General features: G+C 38.3%; 1 protein-coding gene across 3 annotated transcripts in view; it reads right to left on the reverse strand.

Annotated features, from left to right (window-relative positions):
* Positions 1 to 476: 476 nt before the first annotated feature.
* The window catches only part of LOC306851443 (stromal interaction molecule 1-like), a 43,100-nt gene continuing 16,837 nt past the window's right edge, over positions 477 to 26,739 (reverse strand). For 2 of the 3 annotated variants that reach the window (XM_079387675.1, XM_079387676.1), the window contains 9 exons: positions 24,913 to 25,024; positions 23,773 to 23,888; positions 15,504 to 15,681; positions 9,677 to 9,854; positions 8,071 to 8,238; positions 7,665 to 7,765; positions 6,737 to 6,966; positions 4,233 to 4,296; positions 477 to 2,996 (listed from right to left, as the gene is read on the reverse strand). In XM_079387675.1, the coding sequence (XP_079243801.1) occupies positions 2,480 to 2,996; positions 4,233 to 4,296; positions 6,737 to 6,966; positions 7,665 to 7,765; positions 8,071 to 8,238; positions 9,677 to 9,854; positions 15,504 to 15,681; positions 23,773 to 23,888; positions 24,913 to 25,024 (1,664 nt within the window). In that variant the 3' untranslated portion in view covers positions 477 to 2,479. Of the gene's footprint in view, positions 2,997 to 4,232; positions 4,297 to 4,998; positions 5,080 to 6,736; positions 6,967 to 7,664; positions 7,766 to 8,070; positions 8,239 to 9,676; positions 9,855 to 15,503; positions 15,682 to 23,772; positions 23,889 to 24,912; positions 25,025 to 26,739 lie in introns of all 3 variants that reach the window. The other variant, XM_079387677.1, reaches the window with a different exon arrangement.

Consider the following 26,739-nt stretch of genomic DNA (forward strand, 5'->3'; position numbering starts at 1 on the left):
ATAACAAGTAGTGGCATTCTGGGTAATGAAGTTTTCACCCTTGTCCATCTATTCCTATAAGTACATAATGTTCATATTTAGCCTATATGAGACAATGCAAACATATCTGTCTGAGAGAGAGAGAAAATGGTAGATAGAACGATAGATATAGAAGCTATCGACAAAGATAGCTAGAGAGTGCAAGCTATAGATCTAGATAAACAGAAAGATAGAACAGTAGATTGAATGAGAGATAGACAGAATGATAGAACAATATATCGACAGAACGATCGCTAGAATGATAGCTAGCTAGACAAATAGAGCAAAGTAACGATAGAACGACAGCTAAAACAAACCTTAAAACAATAGCATGATAGACAGATAAATAGAAGGATAGAACAATTGATAGAATGATAGAAAGAACAACAGAAAGATAGATTTGCCCAAATATTTTTGGGGCCACTGTATATATTACCGGGAAAACAATAGAGAATAATGGAAAGTCACTGGTTTTAAACCCTTTTTTTTATTGCTTTCATGCAGGAGTGCCATACAATTTGAAGACTACAGTTTTGAACATTACAGAAGATGCAAAATTATCATTTTAACTTTGTTTCTCCACCTCTTTCTGTACAGTATAGGCATAAATAGCTCAAACGGAGAAGTGAACAGGAATATCTAAAGGGGAACAGATTCTAAAACAGCTCCCGTCTCTCCCCTGGTGTTGAGAACATGCATCAACAAGGTGAAGTGCAGTTTACTGGACCGGACTGATGCGCACACATTGACATACTGACAAAAGAGCTTCTTCGTGCAAAAGAGGCACAGATGAAACAAATACATCTGCACAGTTGTATATCTGTTAAAGAGTGATTGGTTGATATACATTTGGATGTGGTCTTGTACCATCTTTCACAATAGAAATGACAGATGTTTCGTGCAGCACTGCTTTGGTTTGCCTCCAGGTTCGTGGATACGTTAGACCTTCAAAGCCTGTGGGTAAAAACTAATAAAATGCATAGTGACATCCCTCACCAAGCCTTTTGATTCTTAACCCCCTCTCTTTTCAGAAAGTGTGCTTGTAATTTTCAGTTCTCAGGGATAAAAAGACATTTATCTTAGTGAACATCATGTAAACCACAAGAAGAACAGAGACTGGTCTGTACTTCCTCAGAAAATGCACAGTGGTAAAATCAGTCTGCCCGAACATCTGACCATTTAAAGGCAAGTCGCTCCATTATAACAGCAATTGCATGTGGTCTAGCTTTAAAATGATAGAAAGGAGCACCTTAAATCAAGGATTCGACTTCTTGTGGGTCAAAAAAATTATGACCTAATTCAGCAGGAACAAAATATATCCAAGCTCTCTTTCAAACATGTCAGAAGTAAATGTATACACCCACCCTTCCACCACAATTTGGAAAATCTGCACCTTTACAGCAATCCTATTTAAGATGAAATCTCAGATCAGTGATCTAACAAAACCGAAATATAACCTTTGGGAAGTATTTTCTGGATGGTGACTTTAGTTTGGCACTTTGAATACAAGGCATCAAGATCTGATGAAGCTGTAATTACTCTGTAATTTGAACAAGGTGAAGTGTGCATTCACTGTACGTTTTTAAAAAAAAAGACATTTTCTTGGGAACTTGGATTTTGGATGACGTCATTAGAAACAGTCAGCAGGGGCATGGTTAAAAGTAAATGCTCAAAACACATCAATGTGTATATTCATACACCACCTTGTATTTTCTAAAAGATTTGGAATGATCAACAATGATCAAATATTCTAATCGCGTAATTCAACATACTAGAAATCCCTGAAGCCTTGGAGATACGTTCAGTGTCATTGTTTGTGTAAATGTTTTAGTGCGTATTCCAGCATATTCGAAATGTTCTTTACAAAACCGACACATCGACATTCAGAAATAGTGCAACATATTTGAGGGGAGTTTCGCACTAATAGTTCAGCCCTTTTACAGTTTCTCTGACCATTGACAAACACTTATCGAAGAGTACCATTAAACGTTCAGCTGACAATTCATTTTAAGTTGAAAGACAGGAGTGTGCCGATAGAAACGAAAGAACCAGGCTATTTGCGTTTTAAGCAAAGGGGAGCAAGAACCAAGCAAACATCTAGGAGCATTCAAAGTTCAATCAAACAAAGGCGAAGACATGCAAACTGATACAGATTATACAAGGAAACAAAAGTCCAGCAGAGGGAAGATTCCTTTGAAAGTCTGACACTGTCTCCTGCTGAATAAATAATGTGTTACATTCCCCCAAAAATGGTCCATCCCGTTCCCACTGGTGTATCGTTTCCAGCCCCAAAATCATGCTTGTTCCTTTGAAAAAGCAAACATTTCTATAAAGACCTCGGAAAGACGTTTAGTTGTGCCGTAACTTATGACCAGAAGAGGAAAAAACAAATCAAAACATTTATATCAACAATAAGACAAAAAGAAAAGTAAAGAAAAAACAATACGGTCGTCCAGTTTTCTTATTTCTTCTGTTTTTTGAAGATCTTGAAGGTATGTTTCTTGCGACTGGCAGCAGAGTCAGTGTCTTCACCTGTGGAGCCACTGTCCTCCTCTAGGGGGCTCTTTTTTGAGGAGATCTGGGGTATGCGGTTTCCAGCTTTCCCCCCAGTCAGTCCAGTGGGGGACGGCGTATCGGGTTCAGTGGAGTTTGGGCTTAAGGAGCGTGAGGATTCCGACATGGACAGCACTGCCTGGGAGCAGAGGATCTCGCTCATACTGGCGGATTTCTCTATGCCATACACCTTCTTCATTAATATGGGACTATCAGAACCTCCATCGGGAGATGCGCCCCCATCGTGAACTCTGTTGCCTCCATTGTGTGCATGCGAGTGGGCTACCTCTTCAGAGCGTGAATGGGGGCCATGCAGGAGTGAAGTGGGCTTCACAGGGAAGCTTTTGGAACTGTAGGATAGGCGTAGCTGCTCCCCAGTCTGGGATATACACAAGGAGGAATCGGAGTCGGAGCGATTCAAGTCCCTGTGAATGAAAATGGTGAAATTAGCATCAAGAAATGAGTGAGATATCAGACAAGTCCTAAATAACCAAGACAACTTGATAGTTATATGTAAGGTAACACTGCATTTACTGCTATACCTGAATTCACCAGTGAGTTGTTAAACCCCTAAGCAGGCAACATTTCCAACCTCAAAAGTTGTCTAAACTGAAGCACAACATGCCAAGGCTCAACTACCCAGTGCTAGAAAAGTGCAAGCTAACAGAGCAGGGGTGTCCAAATCTGCTCCTGCTTTCAGGCAGATGTACTGGTGCATGTTGAAGCTAAACTCTACAGGAAGGTGGTCCTCCAGGAATGTGACTGGACAGCTGTAACGGAGACACACAACAATAAAGGTGTCCAGTCTTGCTCCTAGGAGGCCACTGTCTTGCAGAGTTTAGTACCAATCTTCAATAACACATGTGAACAAGCTAATCAAGGTCTGCAGCACTATTGTGTGTGTTGGTGTGTTGGGGTACGTGCAAGCTAATTAAGACTATTCAAGTCCAAGTCCAAATCCAGTTCCAATTTAATTAAAGTTGAAACTAAAGTCTCCAGGACTGGAGTTGAAGAGCCCTGAGCTAGGCACTGCTGGATGTTGGCCACCCCTGCACAACATGGTCATTTCAGGCATGCAGGTGTGAGAACTGGTTCAAAGTTAAGGGACAAACGGTGCAAGAACAGATAAAGCAACAAGGCAGAACGTCACAGGAAGTTGCACAGCCAAGTTGCAAGCTGCAGTGTAATTAACTTTAGAGAGTATAGCAACAAACCCCACAAGTAGTGGTTCACCAGAAAGTGTGAAATGTGTGGTAAAAGAGTCCTGTTAAATGTTTTGGATGGAGTTCCAGGATCATGCCAGGTGAGAAGCACAAAACAAGCACAACAGAATTAAGTGATACCCATGGCTGCCGCAATGGTGGGGGCGCTCTGGGCTGGCATCATAGGGGAGGTCTGGGATGGTGTCCATGGGCTGGAAATGTGAAGAGTGATAGTGGGATGCATGAGGGGCAGTAGCGACGGAAGAGTAGGAAGTGTGGGATGAGGCAGCGGAGTAGATAGCAGGATGAGACACTGCTGAGGAAAGAGGAGGCAGTCCCAGTGCGTCAAACTGCCCAAAAGATTGGCTGCGTGCCTGGCGTAGCGCCGTCCTATGCCTGGATGAGTACAAGCTACCCTCCCCTTCCTGCCCACCAAGTGTGAGACAACTCTCTACCAACCTCTGCGAACCCATGGCCAGCTGCGGGTCAATGTGCCGTTGCCGGAGTGACATCATACTGGGAGCTGTAGGGGCACAAAACAATTAGGTCACTCAGAGAAACAACTCAGAGCATGCAGACACTAAAATAACATTGGGTGACGAGTGGCAAGCTGGAATAGGAGAAACAAGAAACAGTGAGACTAAGGTGGGTGCTAAGAAGGAAAAATGTATAGGCGTGTAGAAACTTGATGGCTTTTCTCAGAAATAGACAAAACAGGGAAGTTGTGGACAAGTTTGGACCCCAACCAACCAATTCATGCATTTTTTAGTGTGCATTTCTTGTTTCTATCCATCAAGAATTGAATAGATCTTGGAAAAAAAAAAAAAGGGATTGGTACTATACTTTGAAACATTACAAAGGCTATTTTTATAATTGTCATAATTAACTTACCAATTAATTGTTTATGAAAAGACCATTAATGTGTGGTCTATTTTGATTTCATATCAATTTCAAGCCAATTAAGATAATAGTATCATGTAAGGATTGACTTACAAGTCTAACGTTTTCTTAGTGATATGTGATTAATTGGAAAACAAAACAGGCTAAGAGAGATCATGCATTTCAGAGTAAACCATTTCACAGCTTTGGACAAGAACAAGAGTGAGAGGTGTACACTGGGCGAGTATCTTTGTCCAGATATGGGCAGCATATCGCTTTTAAAGAGAGTGGTTCAGGTGGAAGCGAGAGGAGTGGTTGGGATGAAGGGCATGGTAGTTTAGCCCACCAGAGTACTTCCAAAACGACTGGCAATCCGAATTGAAAGACCAGAGATCACTTGCAAGGCGGCCCATTTGACACGCTGCATCTGGAGGGGGTAAGGGGCAGGGCAGGGGTGCAACTGTTAATAACTGTACTACTAACACAGTGCTACAGTCTTCTACAATTAGATTTTTGGCAATGTTTTACTCAATTAAATAAAAAAAACTTCAAGGATTTGAGTTCCTATTTGTTAGAACAGCACTTAGGCCGCGTGTCCAGCAAAGCGTCCCCCCCCCCGAGGCTAGCATTTTTTTTTTTATTTATGGGATCGCAACGCTGCATTTTTTAAAAAAAACGGCAGGAGCGTGCTGTCTTTTTCGCAGTGTTCATCACTGTCACTTTGTAGTCAGCTGGAGGATGGGCACGACAAATTCCACACCGACCAACTGCCACATCATACTTGTATAACAGCAACAGATGACAATAAAAGCACAACGGAACAAAATCATTTAAAACCAGGTCCAGAGCAAGTATTTTATATAGTTAACATTTTTTTTTATTCATAAAACTATCTGAAAAAATAAGATACTAGTTACACTTCCACAGATATTCCATATCATAGCAACCAAAGTGTCTCAACTAAACAAATGCTGTGCCGCAGAATGGTTTAAGCACTCACAGCTGGACGTTTTCAGCCGAGCGCCTTGAAGGTGAACACAGGGCGTTTAAGGCCAGGACACACCAAGCCGGCGGCGAGCGAAGGTCGGGCAAGTTTGTTTGGTGTGTTCTACTCGTCGGGCTCACGTCGGCGGCAGTTTATTGAATCGGCATCGGAGCCGTCGGCGAGAGTGAGCGTGTTCAGTGAGAGAGATTGGATTTTCAGTTTAGCGAACGAGTCAGTGCCCGAGAATTACAGCGAAAGTGATGAAAACGAGCATGTAAATGAAGGCGGTACAGACAGAGGGCAGTTTAAATGTAACGTGATCTTTCCCAATCATTCTAATATGTGAATGTTTTCATAACATGAGCCGCTTAAAATTATTAAAGTTATCAATGTTACTGATATTCAAAATGGTAAGCAAGCACTGCTTTGTTTACGATTCATATATCTGTGTTTATCTTGTATATCTTTGTTTCGGCTTTCATCGCCGCTAGTTCTCTGAAGTTAGCTTGGTGTGTCCCAGCCTTAAGATATATTGTGGAAAAGAGATAAGCGATACAAATTTCAAAATTAATCAATTTTGCCCAATGAACACCAATTGTATTTTATGATTTGTACCTGGAAAAACAACTATTTTCTGAGAGCTTGTTTGATAACATTATTTCACACATTCAGATGGGAGTATTACAATCCACAACAACTTCAGACTTAGACTTCATACTAGTACAGGACCACTTCATTTGCATATGGGCCCATTTTTTCTGGCCTACCCTGTAACCCTCTATCGAAAAGAAAAAATGTATACAATGTGCATAATTGCCATTTCAAAGACATATGACAGCAATGCGTAGCGAAGATCTTGAAGTACTCCCCTCTGTGTAAAACAGACCTGTAGATGGAGGGAAAACACTCCAGCAGAAAGCATAGATAAGAAATGCGCAAACACGCTCAGTGCATATAACCATTTCTGACAGAACTTGCGCACAGACAACATAAATAGCTCAAAACTAAGGATTTTGGGATTTGGACAAAACAACACGAGGTCTTTGCTGGCCTTTGGCTGATTGGGGCTTATCTCTATCGCTGTCCGGTAAGTCCTTACATTGAAGTGTTCCTGGTGACACGATGTCCTCGTCCATGTCATCCATGTCGTCGGACATGAAGTGCTGGGGTGTGCCGCGGCCGCCCATGAAGCTGGGGTCCAGGTTGAGGGCAGATGCCAGAGAGGGCAGGCCTGGGTTATTGACCAGCGTGAAGCCTGTTAAGAACTCAATCTGCTGCCAGCGATGAAGTCTCTCTCTCAGAGCTGCTGTTACCTCACCCAGAGCTTGCCTGGAGACAAATTGATTAAAGCCGATAGGTGTTAAGGGTTATTTTTTCCAATTATTTATTCTAAGATGCAAACAGGTAAGGTGGAAAAAAGCTGAGAACATTGTGCATATCAGGGGTATGCTCCACACAAAATTTCTTTTAAAGATATTTGCTTTACATGCTCATTTATAGTTACTTTAAGGTATTTCTTCATATTTTGTCTCACCTTATGTCCAAAACTGTAATTTTCACAAAATAAATAACTTTTTTTTAACATCTCGTTGCAACATTCTACAAAAATCAAGAATATATTTGGTAAAACTCCCATGTTATAAAAGATGAAGTGCTATGCAGGCAATTTAAGACAATACTGGCTCATTAGATGGCAATGCTGACCTAAAATGCTAAATATTTGCCCTCTCTCTTCACCGTTCTCACATCTCAGACCTCAAATACATCAAATATTACCCTTTTAGACATAGTATTTGAAGTGAAGAGAAAAATAAAATACTATGCAAAACAACTAGGGACCAGTTGCATTAACTTAGACACATGTTAAGAACTTAAGAACTAGTTTTCCAATACAAGTAAGACCAATCTACCTTTTCATAACTGAATTAAAAAAAGTGACCAGTCTCGAGGAAAAAAAAAAGTGAGGAGTTTGCATAATTTTTTGAAATTACAACTCAGAAATGTTGAGGAATGTTTGCGTGACTTACTTGGCTGCAAGTATTTTGTGATCCACATCATCCAGTGAAGAACTATGTGCCACATGGAACGTCCCAAATAAAGTATTTCTCTTCTTCTTAATTTTTTCAGCCTAAACCATGTGACATTTTTTAAAGACAATGATTATTATTATAAATCCATCTACTGATCTCTCACAAATCTATTAAAGCTTTTCTTTCATCAAATATATATATATTTTTAAATCCTAGTCAAACCTTACATTACATAAAAATCTATTTTCTGATATTAAAATATATGCTTAATTGAATCATTTTAAACATGCAACATTTCTAAAAACATTTTTAAGTCTGTTACCACATTCTAGGGTTGTACTGTCATCAGTATTCTAAATGTTTTTACCATTGTTCCATCTTAGCTAAAAGAATGACTGCTCACCCCGTCTTTGGCCACCTGCAGTTGTTTCTCTGCATTCTGTTTCTTGATGTTGTAGTACTGCACCTCCACCTCATGAGTGAGCTGCAGCCATTTCTGCAGGGCGTCAGGAGGAGACCAGCTGCTGCGAGACTCCAGTTCCTTCTCTGCCCTCTTCAGGGCCATACGTACCTGCAGGTGGCGCCAGAGAAAAATCAGATCAGAGTGCAAAGCAGATCATCATGCAAACCTCACAAGGCTGCTTTCAGATGGGAGCACTTTTTAATCAGACAAAGAAATCGTTCTTATTAGCTTATACATTTTTTTAAAAAATTACGCAACAGGACCTTGCTGTAAAATACTGCCCACATAGGAGCGTTATTTTAGTATCGCTGCTATACAGTTAACCTTTATTCATATTTTTAATTCTGTTTTTGTTATAATTTTCGATAAAGTTTTAATTTTGTCGTAGGTTTTAGTAATTTTTTTTTTTTAAATGTCTATATAGTTTTTGGTCTTTTTCTGTTTTAGTCATTTTAGTACTTTAGTCATATTGTCTTGGCAGCTAACTGAAGTTTTATTATTTTATATTTCAGAATTTGTTTATTCTATTTCAATTAACTTTTTTTAATGGCTTTAGTTTGGTTCGCAATAAACATGCCACGCAGAACCCTACAAAACCTGTAAATGCTGCAAATTAAGAGCCCCAACGCTTGGATACTGAAATTGCAACAGTATTTAACCTTTCAACTTCTATTTACCACATAATTTGCATATGCGATTATGACAATTAACTAATTTACATGACTCATGAATGACTCATTTGGCAAGCTAATGAGAATAAACAACATGCATTTCACTGCCTGAAACATTTTTGCTACAACAAGATGCAAATTAATTAGCCACAGATAAGCTTTGCACCCCAACCTAACCTCACTAAGATAAACACAGTTAATCAACTCCTCCATTAGAGCGGTAAATAAACAGAGCTCATCCAATAAGGGCCTTGGGGAGTGGGCTGAGGGGTCAGAGAGCCGAAAGACCCCTTTCTTACAGAACAGCGCTAATGAGCTTCAAACCCACAGAGATTTGTGCCGCCCTATGTCCCAGAATACCCACTTAGCACCAGGGTTTTAATAGGCCAACATGGGGAACCAATGCAAACAAACAATTCAGATCTATTTATGCCACTTGTGCATTTCATACATCTAGAAACAAACTGAAACCTTATACTGTCACAGAAGGAACCACTTGCTGTCCTTGACATATCAGAGCTTGTTATAATTCTCTCTTCAGCTTCTGCAAAGATTCTCCAGCTCCAGATCTGAAGCGTTAAACCGCCCCTTATGCAACAGCACTGCGGTAATTGCTCAGTAAAGTAGGCCACAGCTTGGTGATGCACTGGACACTGCACTGGGAAGATACTCAAGCTTCATCAGTACAGGAAATCATTTTGTTGATAACCTTTCAGATCATCTTGCAAGCATTTCCACCTAATTTCTGACCATTATTTAGAAAAAAAAGCCTATCCAATCAGAATCAAGATAAGGGCAATATTGCGGAACCTTCAAATTTGAGGTCTAGACCGGTTAGATCCAAGTCTGACCACATATTTATTAGGTGATTTTACCTGCTCCAGCTCCTCCTCTGCGTATTTCTGTCGGCTCAGCTCGTTCACAGTTCCCTCTCGGAGCTCCTTCAGTCTCTGCGCTTCTTGTTTGGCAGCACTGATCTCGTCCCTCATCTTCTGCTCCAGGTTTACCTTCTCCACCTCCACTGAACGATGCTCCTCCTGAGCGATCTGTAGCCTGTGTAAAGAAATCCACACAAAATAAGTCACAGAACACTAGTGTTACATCCTACCAGAACAAAATGTTTAAGAGATTTATTTTGCTTGACCAAACGTAAAGAAAACGTAGCCAGCAGGGTAAAAACAACAACTTTAGGATCAAGCAGAAGTCAAATGGATGTTTTAGCTGATTAAAGCATTTCTACTAAAGCTAGGCGCTCACCTAACAAGGCTCGCTTTAGGGTGAAAATAACGCAATTAATATTCATGAACCAAGCCACATCTGGCAAAGATTGTGCACTAAACTTTCAGAGGAGAAAAGACGTGAACAACAGAAGTCATTAAAATGTGCAATTTTTAATGCAAGATGCATTCCTGCAGATCAAACAAGCAAAACATGTCATGGGTTTGATTCCCAGTGAATGCATGAACTAATAAACCCATTCCTTGAATGTAATGCAAGTCACTTTGGATAAAAGTGCTTGACAAGTGCATAAATGTAGATGCAGTTACACAGTAATACGCTTTATTCGGTAGACAATTCTTTTTTTCTTCTATACAAAAAATGTTGTTTGAAATTATGTTCTTTTGAACTTTCCATTTATTAAAGAAAAAGAAAAAACTATCAGTCCCACACCTCAATGGTTTTCAACGATGATAATTCATGTGCACCAAATCAGCATATTAGAATGATTTCTGAATGACACCGATGACTGGAGAAATCAGGTTCAGTCTTAAACTATGCAACTAAGAGCCATTTTATTCAAAACTGAAAAAGTGTTTCCCCTGCCATTATATTAGGGGGGCGGCCTGCCCCCCTTGAAGGTCAAGTTTATTTTATTTAAGTATATCTTCTCTATAGCGCCAGATCACAACAGAAGTCATTTAAAGTTACCTTTCCGATAGAACCGGTCTATACCTTGTTCTTTTATTAAACAAACAAACTAAATAGCCTTATGTTATTTATCTTATTTACATGATGGCATGCCATTTCTGTCTCTACGTTACAAATGGTCGAGCTCTCTCTATCGCGCACCATTAAAAAAAAAAAAAAAAAAAAAGGAAAAGGAATCCCAATAGCTGATATTTATACCAATATATACACTGGGGTTCAAAAGCATCTGAAACCACACTGAAAATCTGTTTGTATGTTTTCTTATTATTTAATTATTTAGTGATTTTTTTTTAAACAGTTTGATTTTGAAAAACATAAATAGATAAATTAAATCAAATAAAAAAACAATAATAAATAATATAAATAAGTTCAGAAAAAAACATCCAAAAACAGAATGTGCATAAATAATCAAATTAAAGTAAAACAAAATAAAATAAAATACTCCGCTCCGAAAAAAAACAAAAAACTGAATCTGCATAATTCTGTAAAAATAAATAACTGATAAAATAATACAAAACAAATAGTTATTTATAATCTCAAAAAGGTCAACAATTGGCTTGGCTTATAAACTGGTCTTTTACTAACCGCAAATACTCACATTAGTTAGAAGTTCTTGGAAAAATTGGTTTGACTAATAAAAAACAGGTGATGTCAGGTCATCATAAAAATCCATTATAAACAATCCATTAGCAGGATAAAAGCTCTAAAGATTTAGAAGTCACAATCATAACATAGTCATTGCTGTTTGCCTGGGTTTATTACGTCTGAGTGCACAGATATATGTGCAGCCATAGTCACATCACATGAAGTTTTCACACACAACTGCAGCATGTTCAGTCAGCCAAAAACTGCATTCACAGGAAACTCTGATTGCAAAACTAGGGTGCGGCTTTAAAAAGAAAAGAAGATGATGTCATAGAGCAGAAGAGAGGAGCGAAAACAACACTAGCAACTCTAGGCTTCCTTTAGGATTAACCATTTTTCCTGGCGACAGAGAGAGGAACCGCGGGGCCCCTGATTTACTTGGTCGCATCTATATAAAACCTCAGATCAATCTTCCCTTTATCTGTCTGGGGGCTTACCTTGAGGCATTTCCACTGGAAAAAAAAATAGGGCACACTGGACTGCCTCAGAAGACACAATATAAATTGCACACAAATATAAGTAGCATAATTCTTACAGAGAACTAACATTTTCAAACGAAGCTTAAATCAGATTGACTTTGTATACATCACCCGTTTGAACTCATGCTAGATCTGTTTTGAAAACTGTTATTGTTCTCTATGAAGAAAATTAATGGTATTTTGGAATGAATGCGGTTGCTGTATGGCTCATGCAGTGTCACTGATATCCAGAAGATGGCACACCGAAGGCTTCAGAGGCCTGATGGAAAGAGAAACAGGTGGACTGGGGGAGAAGTGGTCATTGAGTGAAGGACTAGTGTAAGGTGATCTGAACCGAAAATCCTGACCTCTGCCATTCACCACCCTCTAAATCAAGTAATCATACCTCAGTGTTACATGCCAACAACAAATATCTAGCAAGACAAGTCTTCTCATTTACAATCTCAAAAACTCTTTATGATCATGTAATCAGGAAGCTTTAGAGTTAATCGTTTTCGAATCTTTCAATTACCAACTTCTCCATATTCAAACAAAACATTTCGTCTGACCTGCCATCTTTGCTTGAGCTCGAACGACGATTGTTTGTTTTACTCACAAATTCAAACAAAACATTTTGTGCTGGTGAAAGCACAGTTATGAAAACAAAAGACGCTACACACAATAGCCTAGACTATGCATGCAATGATCAATTCAATTCTTTTTTTATTCCTCTCCCACAAACATGCACCTGCAAGCTTAGATAAACACGGTTCGTTGTGAAGAACATTCTCTCACATCGGATTTTACGAGGGTCAAACGAGCATGTGAGAGTTATGGGAGAGAATGAGGATGGTTTCTAAGAATGAGTCATGTGAGCTTGCTTCAAATACACTAGAGAAAGAACTAAAAATGACTTCATTACTAAAAAACACTATAAAAAAAATATGCCATAATGAGAAAGTAACGAACTTTCAAATTAATTTTTCCCAGAGTGCCATTTACAGTGAAGACGGATGTAAAAGTCAAAAAAGGAAATAATTGTATTTATCTATAAAAATTAAATAAATAAAAACGTGAAAAGATTTGTCAAATGTTTTGAAAATACAGTAAAAAAAGAAATAGTGAAATATTACGATTTTTTTTTTATATGAATATATTTTCCAAAGCTGAAGAGAGAAAGAGAGAAAGAAAGAAAGAAAGAAAGAAAGAAAGAAAGAAAGTAAATAAGAACCATTTGAGACTGAAAACTATAATGCTGAAAATAATAATGCTGTAAAGTAATGCTGAAAATCGGCTTTGGTCTTGGTGATTTCTTTCAGAAACATTTAAAAAAAAATCTTAAATATTTCAAAGGTTTGACTGTTAGAGTATGCATGTACTGTATAATGTATTACATAAAATATAAGAAGTAGTAAAAATATTATATACAGCTTTCAAATCAATAAAAATATGAAAATGTGAAAACAGAAGGTGTATAATTTTAGACTTGTGAATTCCTTTGACTGGTAAATGTAATCATCTAAGCATCCTACCAATACCACTGCAACAACCCCGAATGACCTAGCAACCTCGTGGCGGCACACTAAAGCACACTAAATTGCACCACATTACAGCTTATTTCTGACTCAGAGTGACTGGACAGGGATCGCGCGTGTGGTAATTTGGAAGAGGTTTGTCTGGTGGGAAATGCATCAACACTCCTACACAGAAAACTGCTGCAAAGCCTGACTCAACACGCCTTGATAAGCCTTCACAATACGTCTCAAATAGAGAAAAAAAATGCCTACATACAAACGGCCACTGCAGCTTGTTTAAAGGGCAAACTGACATTTCGTTTCATCTCGAAATGTTCCTAAAACAAGCCTACATCAAATTAAATGTACTTTTGGGAAACGACAGCCCACACGGACCAGCGTTCATGTATGACATAACTGGCCGAGGCATTCATTTTATTTTTATCCTCGAGTTAAAAGCGGAGATGATTCGAAGTATCCGGGTTAATCACCTCCCTCCGGGGTGACCGAAGCACTGTAGGCTTCTCACCCACCAATCACTGGAGACGTGACCCGGTGACTCGGCCGGTTGTGTCAGAACACAGCATGCTGGACGTCTTCCACTGTAACACACTCTGCATAGTTTCCACTGCCACTTCATTCACATGTTAAAGGGATATGGGAACTCTTCCGGACACACGCGCTCCTGTGCCTTTCTCTTAAAAGGTGACAGACTACGAGTCTGCATGAGGACTTCTACAGGAAGCTAGCAAATGACAGTTGGAATTGAGGGATCAGAGCGTTATCCGCATTCTCACATTCCTAAAGATTTTCAGCATATGTGTAATGGTTTGCAAACACCGCCGTCTGACGTATTCAACACTTGCTGCTAAATGTAACAGGTGCCTTTTCTGGTTTGAAAACATAAATTGTAAAGTTGTAAAGTCTTTCAGAAAAAGAAAGTGAATAATAATAATAAACTGCATAATGCCATGTTAAGAAAAATGGAATATTTCTATGTATGCTGGGAAAAAAAATGGTTACGAGGTTAACATGTTTGGTTTAATTTCACATTACAAGTACCACAAGGTACTATTTTATCAAATATGCAGTTTTCATTTGTCATATAATAAAATCGTGAAGTCATCATAGCATTAGGACAGAACTTCAAGTCTTTTAAATTAAGACAGATAGATAGCTAGATTTCGTCCTCATTTTCAAGCCATTCCTCTTTCTCTTAAACATATGTTCTCTACAGCACTTTATTCCCAGGTGGCTCAACATCCTGTTCCCTCAGAAGGGAAGTCCAGGCTCACTAAACACTAAAAACAGACCAGTCTGATATCTAAGCTCATAGGAACTCATTTAGATTAAACGGTAAAGGTTACGGTAAATCATAAGTAATGCCATTCTCACTTTATGAACTCCTGTACGTAAAAACATAGTACGTGTCATTAGTTTCTTCCACTATAAACAGGAGTACAAGGCTCCACTGGAGGTTTGGACCTACATTTCACTGCTGGTTATACTCTGTATAATTGTGTATGTGACAAATACAAATCTTGAATCTTGGTTCTTCACTTCACTTCACTTTTATCTTCACTAATATCCTCTGGGTCTCAATCGGGCTCAAATTGATAAGCAATATTGACGACGCCATTGTTTACAATATAACCAGAGTGCATGCTCTGAGGTGAGGGGCGTGAATGCACACTAGGTGGTTTCGTGAATCACAATACACTGGGCCAGCTAACCAATCTGAGCCCATCACGTATTTCTGAAGGAGGGGCTTCATAAAACCAGGAAATCATCAGAGCATCATAGGAGAAGGGACAGAGCGGTGTAGAATAAAGCTAAATTATGTGAAAAATAATCTGTTTTTTTATTTTTTATTAAGCATTAACATGTTAGACTGCACCCCATAAACACACTCAAGTCTAGAAAAAAAAAAAAAAAAAAAGCCACCCACCTAACTTCTTGCAACGTGGCTTTAGACACATTGCATCAGACAAAGACGCCTGTCTAACGCATGTTCATGCACAAAAACAACTTAAAAACAAGTGCAGACTGATAAAGGAATGCCTTACACCTGTGCCAAGTGCTTTGAGAGTCACTATAGAGTTTCTCACACTTGTCCAAGAATCTAAAAATAGAGAAAGAGCAGAACAGGTTCTCACTTCTGCTGTAGGTCGTGAAGGCTCTGCTCCGCCCGGTGGAGGCTCTCCAGGTCTTTTATCATCTTCTTCATGTGGTCTTTAGAGTGCCGGTTCTGGATGAAAGCGAACCAGCAGCCTCCCATTCCGATGACTATTGACACCACCAGCATGAAGTCCTTCAGATGGTTATGTCTGTTCACTGTGAGAGACAGAAACCAGTATGTACATCAGACAAGTAGTCCTTTAGTAAACACAGGGAATAAGACACAAATTAACTCATTATTTGCAACATTTCTAATAAGACTCGTACCTTTCCATAAGGGTTTACTCAAGAGCAGGCAAAGAAGAATCAGTGAAAAATGTCTCTGGGTAAAATAGCCATTTTATTAATAGATTGAACAGTTTTTGAATTTATACTTTTCAGTACTGAATGAAACAAAGGACACCTTCAACGGCCTTCACATGAGAAGAGTGTCGTTGATGCTGTAAAATGCTGCATGTGTAGGCAGCTGAAAAGGTTTGGAACAGATCCCATGACCCGTTTAAGAGTGCAAAGCTGAGGTGTAGGTTGTAGTAGTAGAACTCAATCTGCATTCTGCACAATGAGGTAAGAACATCAAATTCAGTTTGCAAACCGATGCACGCAAAACAGGATTTCTCTGCAAGCTGTCCAAATGCTTCCCACAAAGCTGTTTAATGCATGGCATTAAAAGCTTTTTTCTTGCAAATATTGTACTGGAACACAGAGTAAGCTGCAGTGCATTCATCACATAAAGGTTAAAGCATTCATAAAGTAGGGATACATGGGCTTCTGCGGTTGCAGCCCTGCAATACTTACCACTGCTGTGCCTTTGGGCAAGACAGTTAACCTAACAATTTCCCCGGGGACAGCACACAGCCCTGACCCTGGATGACTCAATTTCTTACTTTACCTGTACATAACCATGATTAAATATAAATGTCTGCATTGAGAGATGGAAAATAACACTCTTCTCAACTCCTCATCCTCTAGGGAGCACAACCAGTTGTCTCGCATGAAAAATAGTTGGTCTGCATCAGCTTAGATAACCAAAAACTAACACACTAAAACAAGTTTTGCAGATCTTTTGCCTTTGATTATAAGGATCTGCACTACCAGCCAAAGGCTTTTACCATTTTTGAAAGAAGACTCACCAAGGCTGCAATTATTCAATCAAAAATACAGTAAAATCAGTAATATTTTGAAATATTATTACAAGTTAAAATAACTATTTTCTATTGTAATGTATTTTAAAAAGGTAATTTATTTTTGTAATGAATAAGTTCAAATACAATGACTTGTAATAACTGATAATTCTGAACAGCAAATCATAATATTAGAATGATAACTAAAGGATCATGATGTGACACTGGAGACTGGTGCAATGTATAAGAGATTTATTTTAAAAACATAACAGGAAATGCAAAGGAAGGCTGAACTTAAACCTGCATGACCCACATGAGAACCACAGCTCAATGTGTCAGGAACATCTGCACTAACAGCTGCTCCATGGCTCTACCATTAAAAACAAATCTCTAAAGCTGTGATGGGACACTCTCTGGAGACAAATTATTCAAATGTTTTTGTTAAACGTTGAGGCGTAGGCTTTTAAAACCGGTCAACTGTGTCAGCAATTTAACAAAAACGGGGGATATGAGAGTTGTGTTTTTGATGATATTGTCCTGAGGTACCGGGTAGCTGGAATTGGTGTCTAGAGATCGGTAGGGTGGTGTTGAGCCGTCACATGCAGGCTGCACCATCTCCCTGGTTTCCTGGGGCCGGACCTCTTCAAAGTCAACTTGAACAATGAGATCTGTCAAATACAGACCCTCTGTCTATGACTCCCTGTTAAGATCACTGTGACGATCACTGACGGTCTCAATGACGGCTGACAGCAGATGTTTTTCTGACAGGAACCACAATAGGGAATGTCAAATGCAAATGCCTACAATTAAGGTTGCTGGATTTGAAGGGCAGACTTTTGTAGCATTTTAGTTTTCTAGTTAAGTGTCTTACAACAATTTTTTTTTTTCCCATTGTCGCTCTAATAGAAGGACAGAGGTCTTAAAGTAATAAAACTTGGTATGAGACAATGAAAAAAAAAAGATCTATGGTATATATATATATATATATATATATATATATATATATATATATATATATGATGCAATGATCAATAGAAATTAATCTGCTGAAAATATACAGTAGTGTTCAAAGGTTTGGGGTTGGTAAGTTTATTATGTTTCTGAAATAATTGTTTTTTTGCTTAGTAAAATATTACTATAAAAAAAAAAAAAAAAAAAAAGTTTGCTATGTTAATACTTTTTTTTTTATATATATACTGTGATGCAAAGCTGAATTTTCAGCATCATTATTCCAGTCTTCAGTGTCACATGATCCTTCGTAACTTTTAATATGCTAATTTGTTGCTCAAGAAACATTGATCATCAAAATTCTTATTTTCACGTCGTTGCTGATAAATGCCCAATATTAAAATGTAAACAGGTTTTTTCTAAATAACAAATCAGTCGTTTAAAAAGTGAATTAAGCATCACAATATAATGTACAGTATGAAAAAAAATATTTTGCAATCTGCTAAAGAAATTTAACAGTGTTAATATATTAGTGTTTTAAAGATTTACTTTGAGTGACAGATTAATCCAAGTTTAAAAAATAAATAAACAAATCTAAATTTTTATTTAAAACTATTATCAGCCAATAAAGTAACAATTTATCATGCATCCCTAGTTATCTCCATTATTTTCTGAATTTCATAGCTTCACACTGTGACTGCTGTTGTAAAGCATGTCTACATAGTACAACAATATCACTCAATGGCTGGATGTCTAAGTGGTGCCCGCAGAATAACATAGACTTTATAGACAATTGGACGAGTTTTTGGGGCAGACCTGACCTGTTGAAAAGAGATGTTCATCCCTCCTGGGGTGGTGCCGCTCTTCTCTCTAGAAATATGGCACATGGTCTTAGAGTTCGTACTTGACTAACTGGGGCCCAGGTCAGGAAGCAGACAGACTGGCTAAACCGACCGTCTGCTAGCCTCCTCACGTCACAGAAGTCAGTTAATTCTCAGCACATAGAGACTCCTTCACCTAGATATCACACTATAGAGACAGTATCTGTTCCCCGAACTAGAAAATACAGAAAACGGCCAAACAAAATTAAGAGTAACAATTTAATTGATGTTCAACAAATAAAAAAATGTTTACCATACAGAGAAACAATTGATAAAGCTTGGCTTACTGAATATCAGGCCCCTTTCTACAAAAGCACTTTTTGCAAATGATTTTATCAATGATAATAATCTAGATTTGCTCTGTTTGACAGAAACAGATGAATACATTAATTTAAATGAGTCCACCCCCGAAGATTACAGCTATAAAAATGAGCCACGTCCAAAAGGTAAAGGGGGAGGTGTTGCTACAATTTATAGCAATATTCTCAGTATTTCTCGGAGGGCAGGCTTTAAGTATAACTTGTTTGAAGTTATGGTGCTGCGTATAACATTATCTAGAGAAACACGTGTTAGTGATAAATCCCTTGTGATGTTTGTACTGGCTACTGTATACAGGCCACCAGGGCACCACACAGACGTTATTAAAGAATTTGCTGATTCTCTATCCGAGTTAGTACTGGCTGCAGATAAAGTCTTAATTGTTGGCGATTTTAATATCCATGTCAATAATGAAAAAGATGCATTAGGATCAGCATTCATAGACATTCTGAACTCTATTGGGGTTAGACAACATGTTTCCGGATCTACTCATTGTCGAAATCATACTCTAGATTTAATACTGTCACATGGAATTGATTTGAGTGGTGTTGAACTTCTGCAGCAAAGCGATGATATCTCAGATCATTATCTAGTCTTGTATAAACTCCATAGCTAGAACTGTAAATTCTACTCCTTATTACAAGTATGATAGAACCATCATTTCTACCACAAAAGACTGCTTTGTAAGTAATCTTCCTGATTTATCTCAATTCCTCAGCATATACAACAGCGCAGAAAAACTTGATGTAACAGAAACTATGGACTCTCTCTTTTCTAGCACTTTAGATACAGTTGCTCCTTTACGCTTAAGGAAAATCAAAGAAAACAGTCCGACTCCGTGGTATAATGAGCACACTCGCACCCTAAAGAGAGCAGCCCGGAAAATGGAGCGCAGATTGAGGAAAACAAAACTAGAGGTATTTCGTATAGCCTGGCGGGAAAATACCCTATCCTACAGAAAAGCATAAAAAACTGCTAGATCTGATTACTTTTCGTCTCTTCTAGAAGAAAACAAACATAACCCCCGGTATTTATTCAACACAGTCACTAAATTAACGAAAAATAAAGCATCAACAGGTGTTGGCATTTCCCAAAAGCACAGCAGTAATGACTTTATGAACTACTTTACTTCCAAGATCGATTCTATCAGAGATAAAATTGTAACCATGCAGCCGACAGCTACAATATCACATCAGATAGTGCACTATAGATCCCCTGAGGAACAATTTCAATCATTCTCTACTATAGGAGAGGAAGAATTGTATAAATTTGTTAAATCATCTAAACCAACAACATGTATGTTAGACCCTATTCCATCTAAACTACTAAAAGAGCTGCTTCCAGAAGTCATAGATCCTCTTTTGGCTATTATTAATTCATCACTGTCATTAGGATATGTCCCCAAAACCTTCAAATTGGCTGTTATTAAGCCTCTCATTAAAAAAAAACACAACTTGACCCCAAATATTTAGTTAATTACAGACCGATCTCAAATCTCCCTTTTCTGTCAAGGATACTAGAAAAGGTAGTATCCTCGCAATTATATTCCTTCTTAGAGAAAAATGGTATTTGTGAGGAATTCCAGTCAGGATTTAGCAATCTTTCATTTGAAAGCCATGTTTCTAGCATCTGTAAAACTGCGTTTTTCCATCTCAAAAACATATTTAAATTGCGACCTATGCTCTCAACGTCAAATGCAGAAATACTAATTCATGTGTTTATGACCTCAAGGTTAGACTATTGTAATGCTTTATTGGGTGGTTGTTCTGCACACTTGATCAACAAATTACAGCTGGTCCAAAATGCAGCAGCTAGAGTCCTTACTAGAACCAGGAAGTACGACCATATTAGCCCGGTTCTGTCAACACTGCATTGGCTCCCCATCAAACATCGTATAGATTTTAAAATCTTGTTAATTACTTATAAAGCCCTGAATGGCTTAGCTCCTCAGTACTTGAGCTATCTCTTATCACATTATAGTCCTCCACGTCTGCTGCGTACTCAAAACTCTGGCCATTTGATAATACCTAGAATATCAAAATCGACTGTGGGCGGCAGATCCTTTTCCTATTTAGCACCCAAACTCAGTAACAATCTACCTAACACTGTTCGGGAGGCAGACACACTCTGTCAGTTTAAATCTAGATTAAAGACACATTTATTTAACCTGGCTTACACATACACACTAATACACTTCTATTATTCAAATCCGTTAAAGGATTGTTAGGCTGCATTAATTTGATCAACCGGAACCGGGAACACTCCCCATAACAGATGATGTACTCGTTACATCATAAGAAGAATGGCATCTACGCTAATATTTGTCTGTTTCTATTCTGTTTCTCAGTCCGTGTCCGGATCAGGTGGTGGATTGGCGCCGGGAGATGATGTATGTGGCCCGGATCAGATGGTGGATTGGCGCCGGGAGATGATGTATGTGGCCCTGATCGTCGGCGGAGACCAGGACACTGAGATGAGCGCCAGAGACAGATCCCCAGTGAGGACCCCGCCACTTAGACAGCCATCGGGAAAGACCACTAGAACCAGTTGACCCCTTACAATCTGACTTTGCTGCAGTTGGAATTGAACTGCTGGTTTGTTTGGCCAGAGGAGAACTGGCCCCCCGACTGAGCCTGGTTTCTCTGAGTTTTGGTTCCTTGCCGCTGTCGCCTCCGGCTTGCTTAGTTGGGGACACTTCATTTCCAGCTATATCGTCGACCTGATTGCAAAGTCACTATTGAAACTGAACTGAGCTGGATGATGACATCACTGAATTCAATAATGAAATGCCTTTAACCGAAAATCTTTTTTTTAATCTTTTCATTTTATATTATTGACACACTATTTTCCTTTTTTGATATTGTGCAGCTGCTTTGACACAATTTACATTGTTAAAAGTGCTATATAAATAAAGGTGACTTGACAACAAACTATAATTTTAAAAGCACAAGGTAGCTCTTTTATACAATCTCCGTTTAACATAAAAACAGAACACCTGCACACAGTTCACAACATCTCTGACAGGATGACCCAGCTTTTTTGGGCCAATTCGCTGTCAAGGAGCTTTAATTCAAAATAAATATTTATAAACAATGCCAATAACAGAAGGGAAGACGTGTCACCTAGCTAATAAAAACTAGTGCTTTGGTCAGATCTGGAACAGCATTCTGAACAAGACATTTAGCGTTGTGCTAAATCACGTTCATAAAATGTCAAACACTCTCCTTCTAGCACTAAAACAACTTTGTTCCTGCTCATAACAAAAGGCATGTGAAGCACTTGGTTATGTCAGCCCCGGTGTGGCGTAAATCAAATCCCATCGCAGGGTTACTGTACAATCTGTGACATGCAATCCAAGCTGATGGATTGTTAGCAAACAGAAAAGAGTGCATGCTGGCACAGACTGATCCCATTTCCAGGTCAAGGCAGATTCTTTAGATAACACTCCCAGGAATGTAACAGACTGTGTGTGAATGTGCTCCTGGGAACAAGCATTTGTGCAAAAACAAAAGGCGTTTATTAAATAAAAGAAAGGGAATGGATCAAAAACGGTCTCTCTTATACAAATACCTGTAAACCTGCCGAACCAGTAGAGCAGCATTCTGGAGGGTTCGACACGATGGTCCACATCCGTTTTAGTGCGCCAAAGACGTGTGCTCAGAATACAGAGTGATCGTCTACACCCTCCCTATCCAGCCCCTCAAGCCTTCCCCATCGGCCTACGGCTGATGACTACGAGCCTCACTAGACCTTTGGATGCTGGCTAATTGGTCTCAAGGAACATTCAAAGAAGAAGAAAAAATAAAAATGGACCACTGCAGAAAAATAAATGGAAAAAATTGCATTGATCAATATGGCGAAATATGGCAATGGGTTTGTCTGGTCTTTTTGTCAAGCACTAGCTTAAAAATGCTATTGTTAGCCTGTTTTCGGTCTCTATAATACACTATTGTTTGCATAGAAATTAATCGTTTTATCCAGTATTAAATAACAGTGTAGCTACTCACTCTCTGACTAATAAAAACAGTGGCTTTAAACAGTGATACATCCTAAATGCCAAAGCTATGGAGAGTTTTCCAGATAAGTGCCAGTCCAAACTAACAGTAGACTGTTTTCTCAGATACCAATTCTAAATCAGAAGAAACACCATGTTTGGTTTTCTACCGCCCCTCCCACATGAACATCACCAATTGCTGGCAGTTCCCTACAAGACATCTGAAGCCCAAGTAGATAAGCAGGTTCCTTTGAGCTTATTTGCATGTTTTAGTGGGCTATAAATAATCTGATGCTGGCTCACATTTGAACATGTTTAAAGGTAAAGTCAGATTACACAGTGAAACGATCACAACCAAGCAGACACAAGGTTCAGATTTCTAAAAACATTTCTAGAAATATATATGATATATACACAACAGAATTAGGTTAGTTGAAAGTTAGACTCAGCCGTCACGCCCACGGACCGTTGGCTATGCGTCTGATGCATATGGCACACTTGTTATCAGATTGGTGGAAGTATACAGGATTTCCGGGAGACGTGCGTGTCGCGTTCTTTAACGTTCCACCTGGAAACAAAAATGTTGTGGTGCCAAACCCCCTCACGAAAGAAGAAAGTTGTCGTGTTTACAACTGTGAGGACGAGCGCTTGTCAGGATCAACTAAACGCTGGATTTTCAAAAGTAGGTGAAAAATTGTAAGTTTGCGGCATAGAATCTTTAAAATATGTACGAGAGTTTTACACACCAGTCTGTTATTGTGGCGACATTTCCACACCCTTAAACATGACGTGGCACAAAATGATACGTGACTGGTTGCTTTACCTGTCAGTCATATGGCCTCTTGGGCGGGCCTTAGCCATTCAAAGTGGCCAAAGTTCCCAGACCTTCAGCCGTTAGTCTGAACGTCTGGCTACGCGAGACTAGTTTGCGACTTATGGCTTTGGTTCAATTTATGATGCTCTATCAGAAGAAAATCTCACTCACTCATTGGAGCTCCAAACAGTACGGTATCCAGAGCCTTGAGCTGTAGTTTCTGAAAGTGACTCCGGTCCAGAATCTTCAGGACAGTCTGTGTCAAAGTAGCGTTCTTTACCGCCAATCTAGAAAAGAGAAAAATATATAAAATTAATACAAAATTGGAGCAGAAGCGTTCTGAATAAGAGGCCAGACTTATTTAGCTCTGAAACTCATTTTCTTTTTGACTCAATAAGAAACATTTGACCATAATAAATAGGTTTTAAATCCATGAATTATGCTCACAGCGGTCAAGTTTTGAGTGTCAAGCAAGTCCTGTTTTACCGAAAATAAAATAAATGCTCGGTTAGGACAAGTGTCAAGTGTTTCCCATCACACTCGGACCAAACTAATTTAACCAGCATGTCAGAAGTTAAGAGCACAAAGTCTCAAAGATATTCAGCACATCCTGCTCGTTTCTTTAAAGCTACAGTGTTTCATTTTTTTCTCTACTAGTAACATCAAATGGCACCATTTTGGGGGAAAATAAACTTTTAACAATTTTAACAATTTTTCAAATGGCTTAGCATGAATTCCAGTTGTCTGGGCATATTAAACTGGGATAGAATGTGTTTTATAAATGTTATATTTACTTGCATACCATTCAAAAGTTAAGGGTCAGTAATTTCTTTAAGCAAGGATACATTAAACTGTACAAAAAGGGACAGCAAAGACATCAGCAATGTACATTATTTCTATTTCAAATGCTGTTCTGAATTTATAAATATAAATATATTAAAAAACTTAAGCAGAACAACTGTTTTCAAAACTGATAATAATAATCAGCTTATTAAAAATATTTCTGAAGGATAATGTGTGACACTGAAGACTGGAGTAATGATGCTGAAAATTCAGCTATAAAAACATTAAAATAGAAAATGTTATCTTAAACTATAAATCACATTATTACTGTATATTTGATCAAAATGCAGCCTTGGTTTGCATACGATTTTTTTAACAGTAGTGTACATGCATATACAATTATAAACATAATGCACTATTAAAATAATGTAAAATAACTTTTTTATTATATACAATATTATAAAAAAATTTTTTTTACAATTACACCTTTAAAGGACCACTCTACCCGTTAATTTGTCTTTTACTCACCGGGGCATGGATGTACCGTTGAAATTCAACTTCCGGAAGGCTTCTTCATATTGTGACAGCTCGACATAGTCAATAAGCCACTCCACAACCTTATCCACTGTCCAGTTGTACACTGGGGAAGAGAAACACAAAGCTAGAATTAGGCCAAATTCATGGACATCATCACGTATCAGAATTCATTTATCAAAACAAGCTGATAAATGCTGTGCAATAAAATGTGTCACCAAAAGTGGGTGGTTTTGACTTAAAACGAGTCTCCTAATGGAGTTTTTAATTCAGTAAGAATCGTGACGGTTTTTAAAAAAACAAATCGTTACATCAGAGTTCTGCAGGGAAGAGAGCATGAAAGAGAAAAAGTGTCAATATCTGATTTTGAAGAAGTTTCTCTTTCATTCTGAATTCATTAATTTATAAATGATCCTAATCATACTGTGTGAAGTTTTTTTTTTTTAGCCTTTACAATTTTTGTTTGTACGACTGTACGATACGATCCTGGTGAGATCTTGGGTAGAAGCCAAATCTTTCACGTCAGACTGAACTATATATATATCTTAGAACAAACTTACTTGAACTGGGGTTTATGAGAAAACTAAAGGGAATTTGTGAGGTGATAAAAGCTAATTATTTGTTTTTATTTATTTTCAATAATTGTATTAATGTAAAAATAAGAAACATTAAAATAAAACACTTACTAAAAAGATGAAATTTTCATTTTCATATTTGTCATTATACGTTTACCCACGTCACATGACTTTTTGTCACACATTCTGACAAAAACACGAAAAGAAGTTTGTCAGAGGCCAAGATTCATTGCAATTAATTAATCGCAAGATTCATTGCAGTCAATGGCAATGATATACTAAGTGATCAAAACTGCCCATGATATTTCAATAAAAAGGGAAAAGACACCAAAAATAAAGCATACAGAGCAGAGTGACAGCTGGCATAAAAACATCCAGCACAGACATCACATTTTAATGGAGTATAAATATTACACTTGCATAAATAACAGAGAACTTCACTGTCACACCACATTTGAAAAAAGGCAGGCACTGCCAGCTCTCATTGAAAACACTGTAAGGGTATATCTCTCTCTCCTGACCCTGGCACAAAACTCTGTTCACTGTGTGTGCATGTGTGTGCGTGCACACTGCTCGGCTGGGACAGATCGGCTTTCATAGCCTTGGCTCTTCAGCTGTGCTTTGATGAAGCGCTGCAATGAAGGATAAAGCAGACCAGAGAGAGAAATATAGAGAGAGAGAGAGAACACGAGAACCAGAGGAAACACAGAGAGAACGCCTGAACCCTTTGTGGATGTTTTATAGTAAGATCCAAGAATACAGTATTCAAATGTGCACAACCAGAACACATACATGACACATCATGCAATCCCATAATACAATGTGCTTGACTTGACTTTTCATTTCCAGATGAAGGAAGCGCAAGTGTGACGCAATTAATTCATAGGGATGTGGCAAACTATATTTTAAAATGGGTTCATTACCAACATATCCTATGTTTAAGAGTTGCACGTAGTGCTGATAACCAACAGGTTTACAACCTGCAATACCATTCAGAAGTTTAGGGCTCGTGAGATTTTAAATGTGTTTGAAAGAATTTTCTTGACTGCATTTATTTGATCAAAAATACAGTAAAAACAGTAATATTATGCAATGCTATTACAATTTAAAATAACAGTTAATATATTTTATAATGTAATTTATTTCTGTGATGGTAAAGCTGAATTTATAGCATCATTACTCCAGTCTTTAGTGTCACATGATACTTCAGAAATCATTCTAATATGCTGATTTGCTGCTCATGAAA

Source organism: Barbus barbus (assembly GCF_936440315.1).
Source record: "Barbus barbus genome assembly, chromosome: 31".
Lineage (NCBI taxonomy): Eukaryota > Metazoa > Chordata > Actinopteri > Cypriniformes > Cyprinidae > Barbus > Barbus barbus.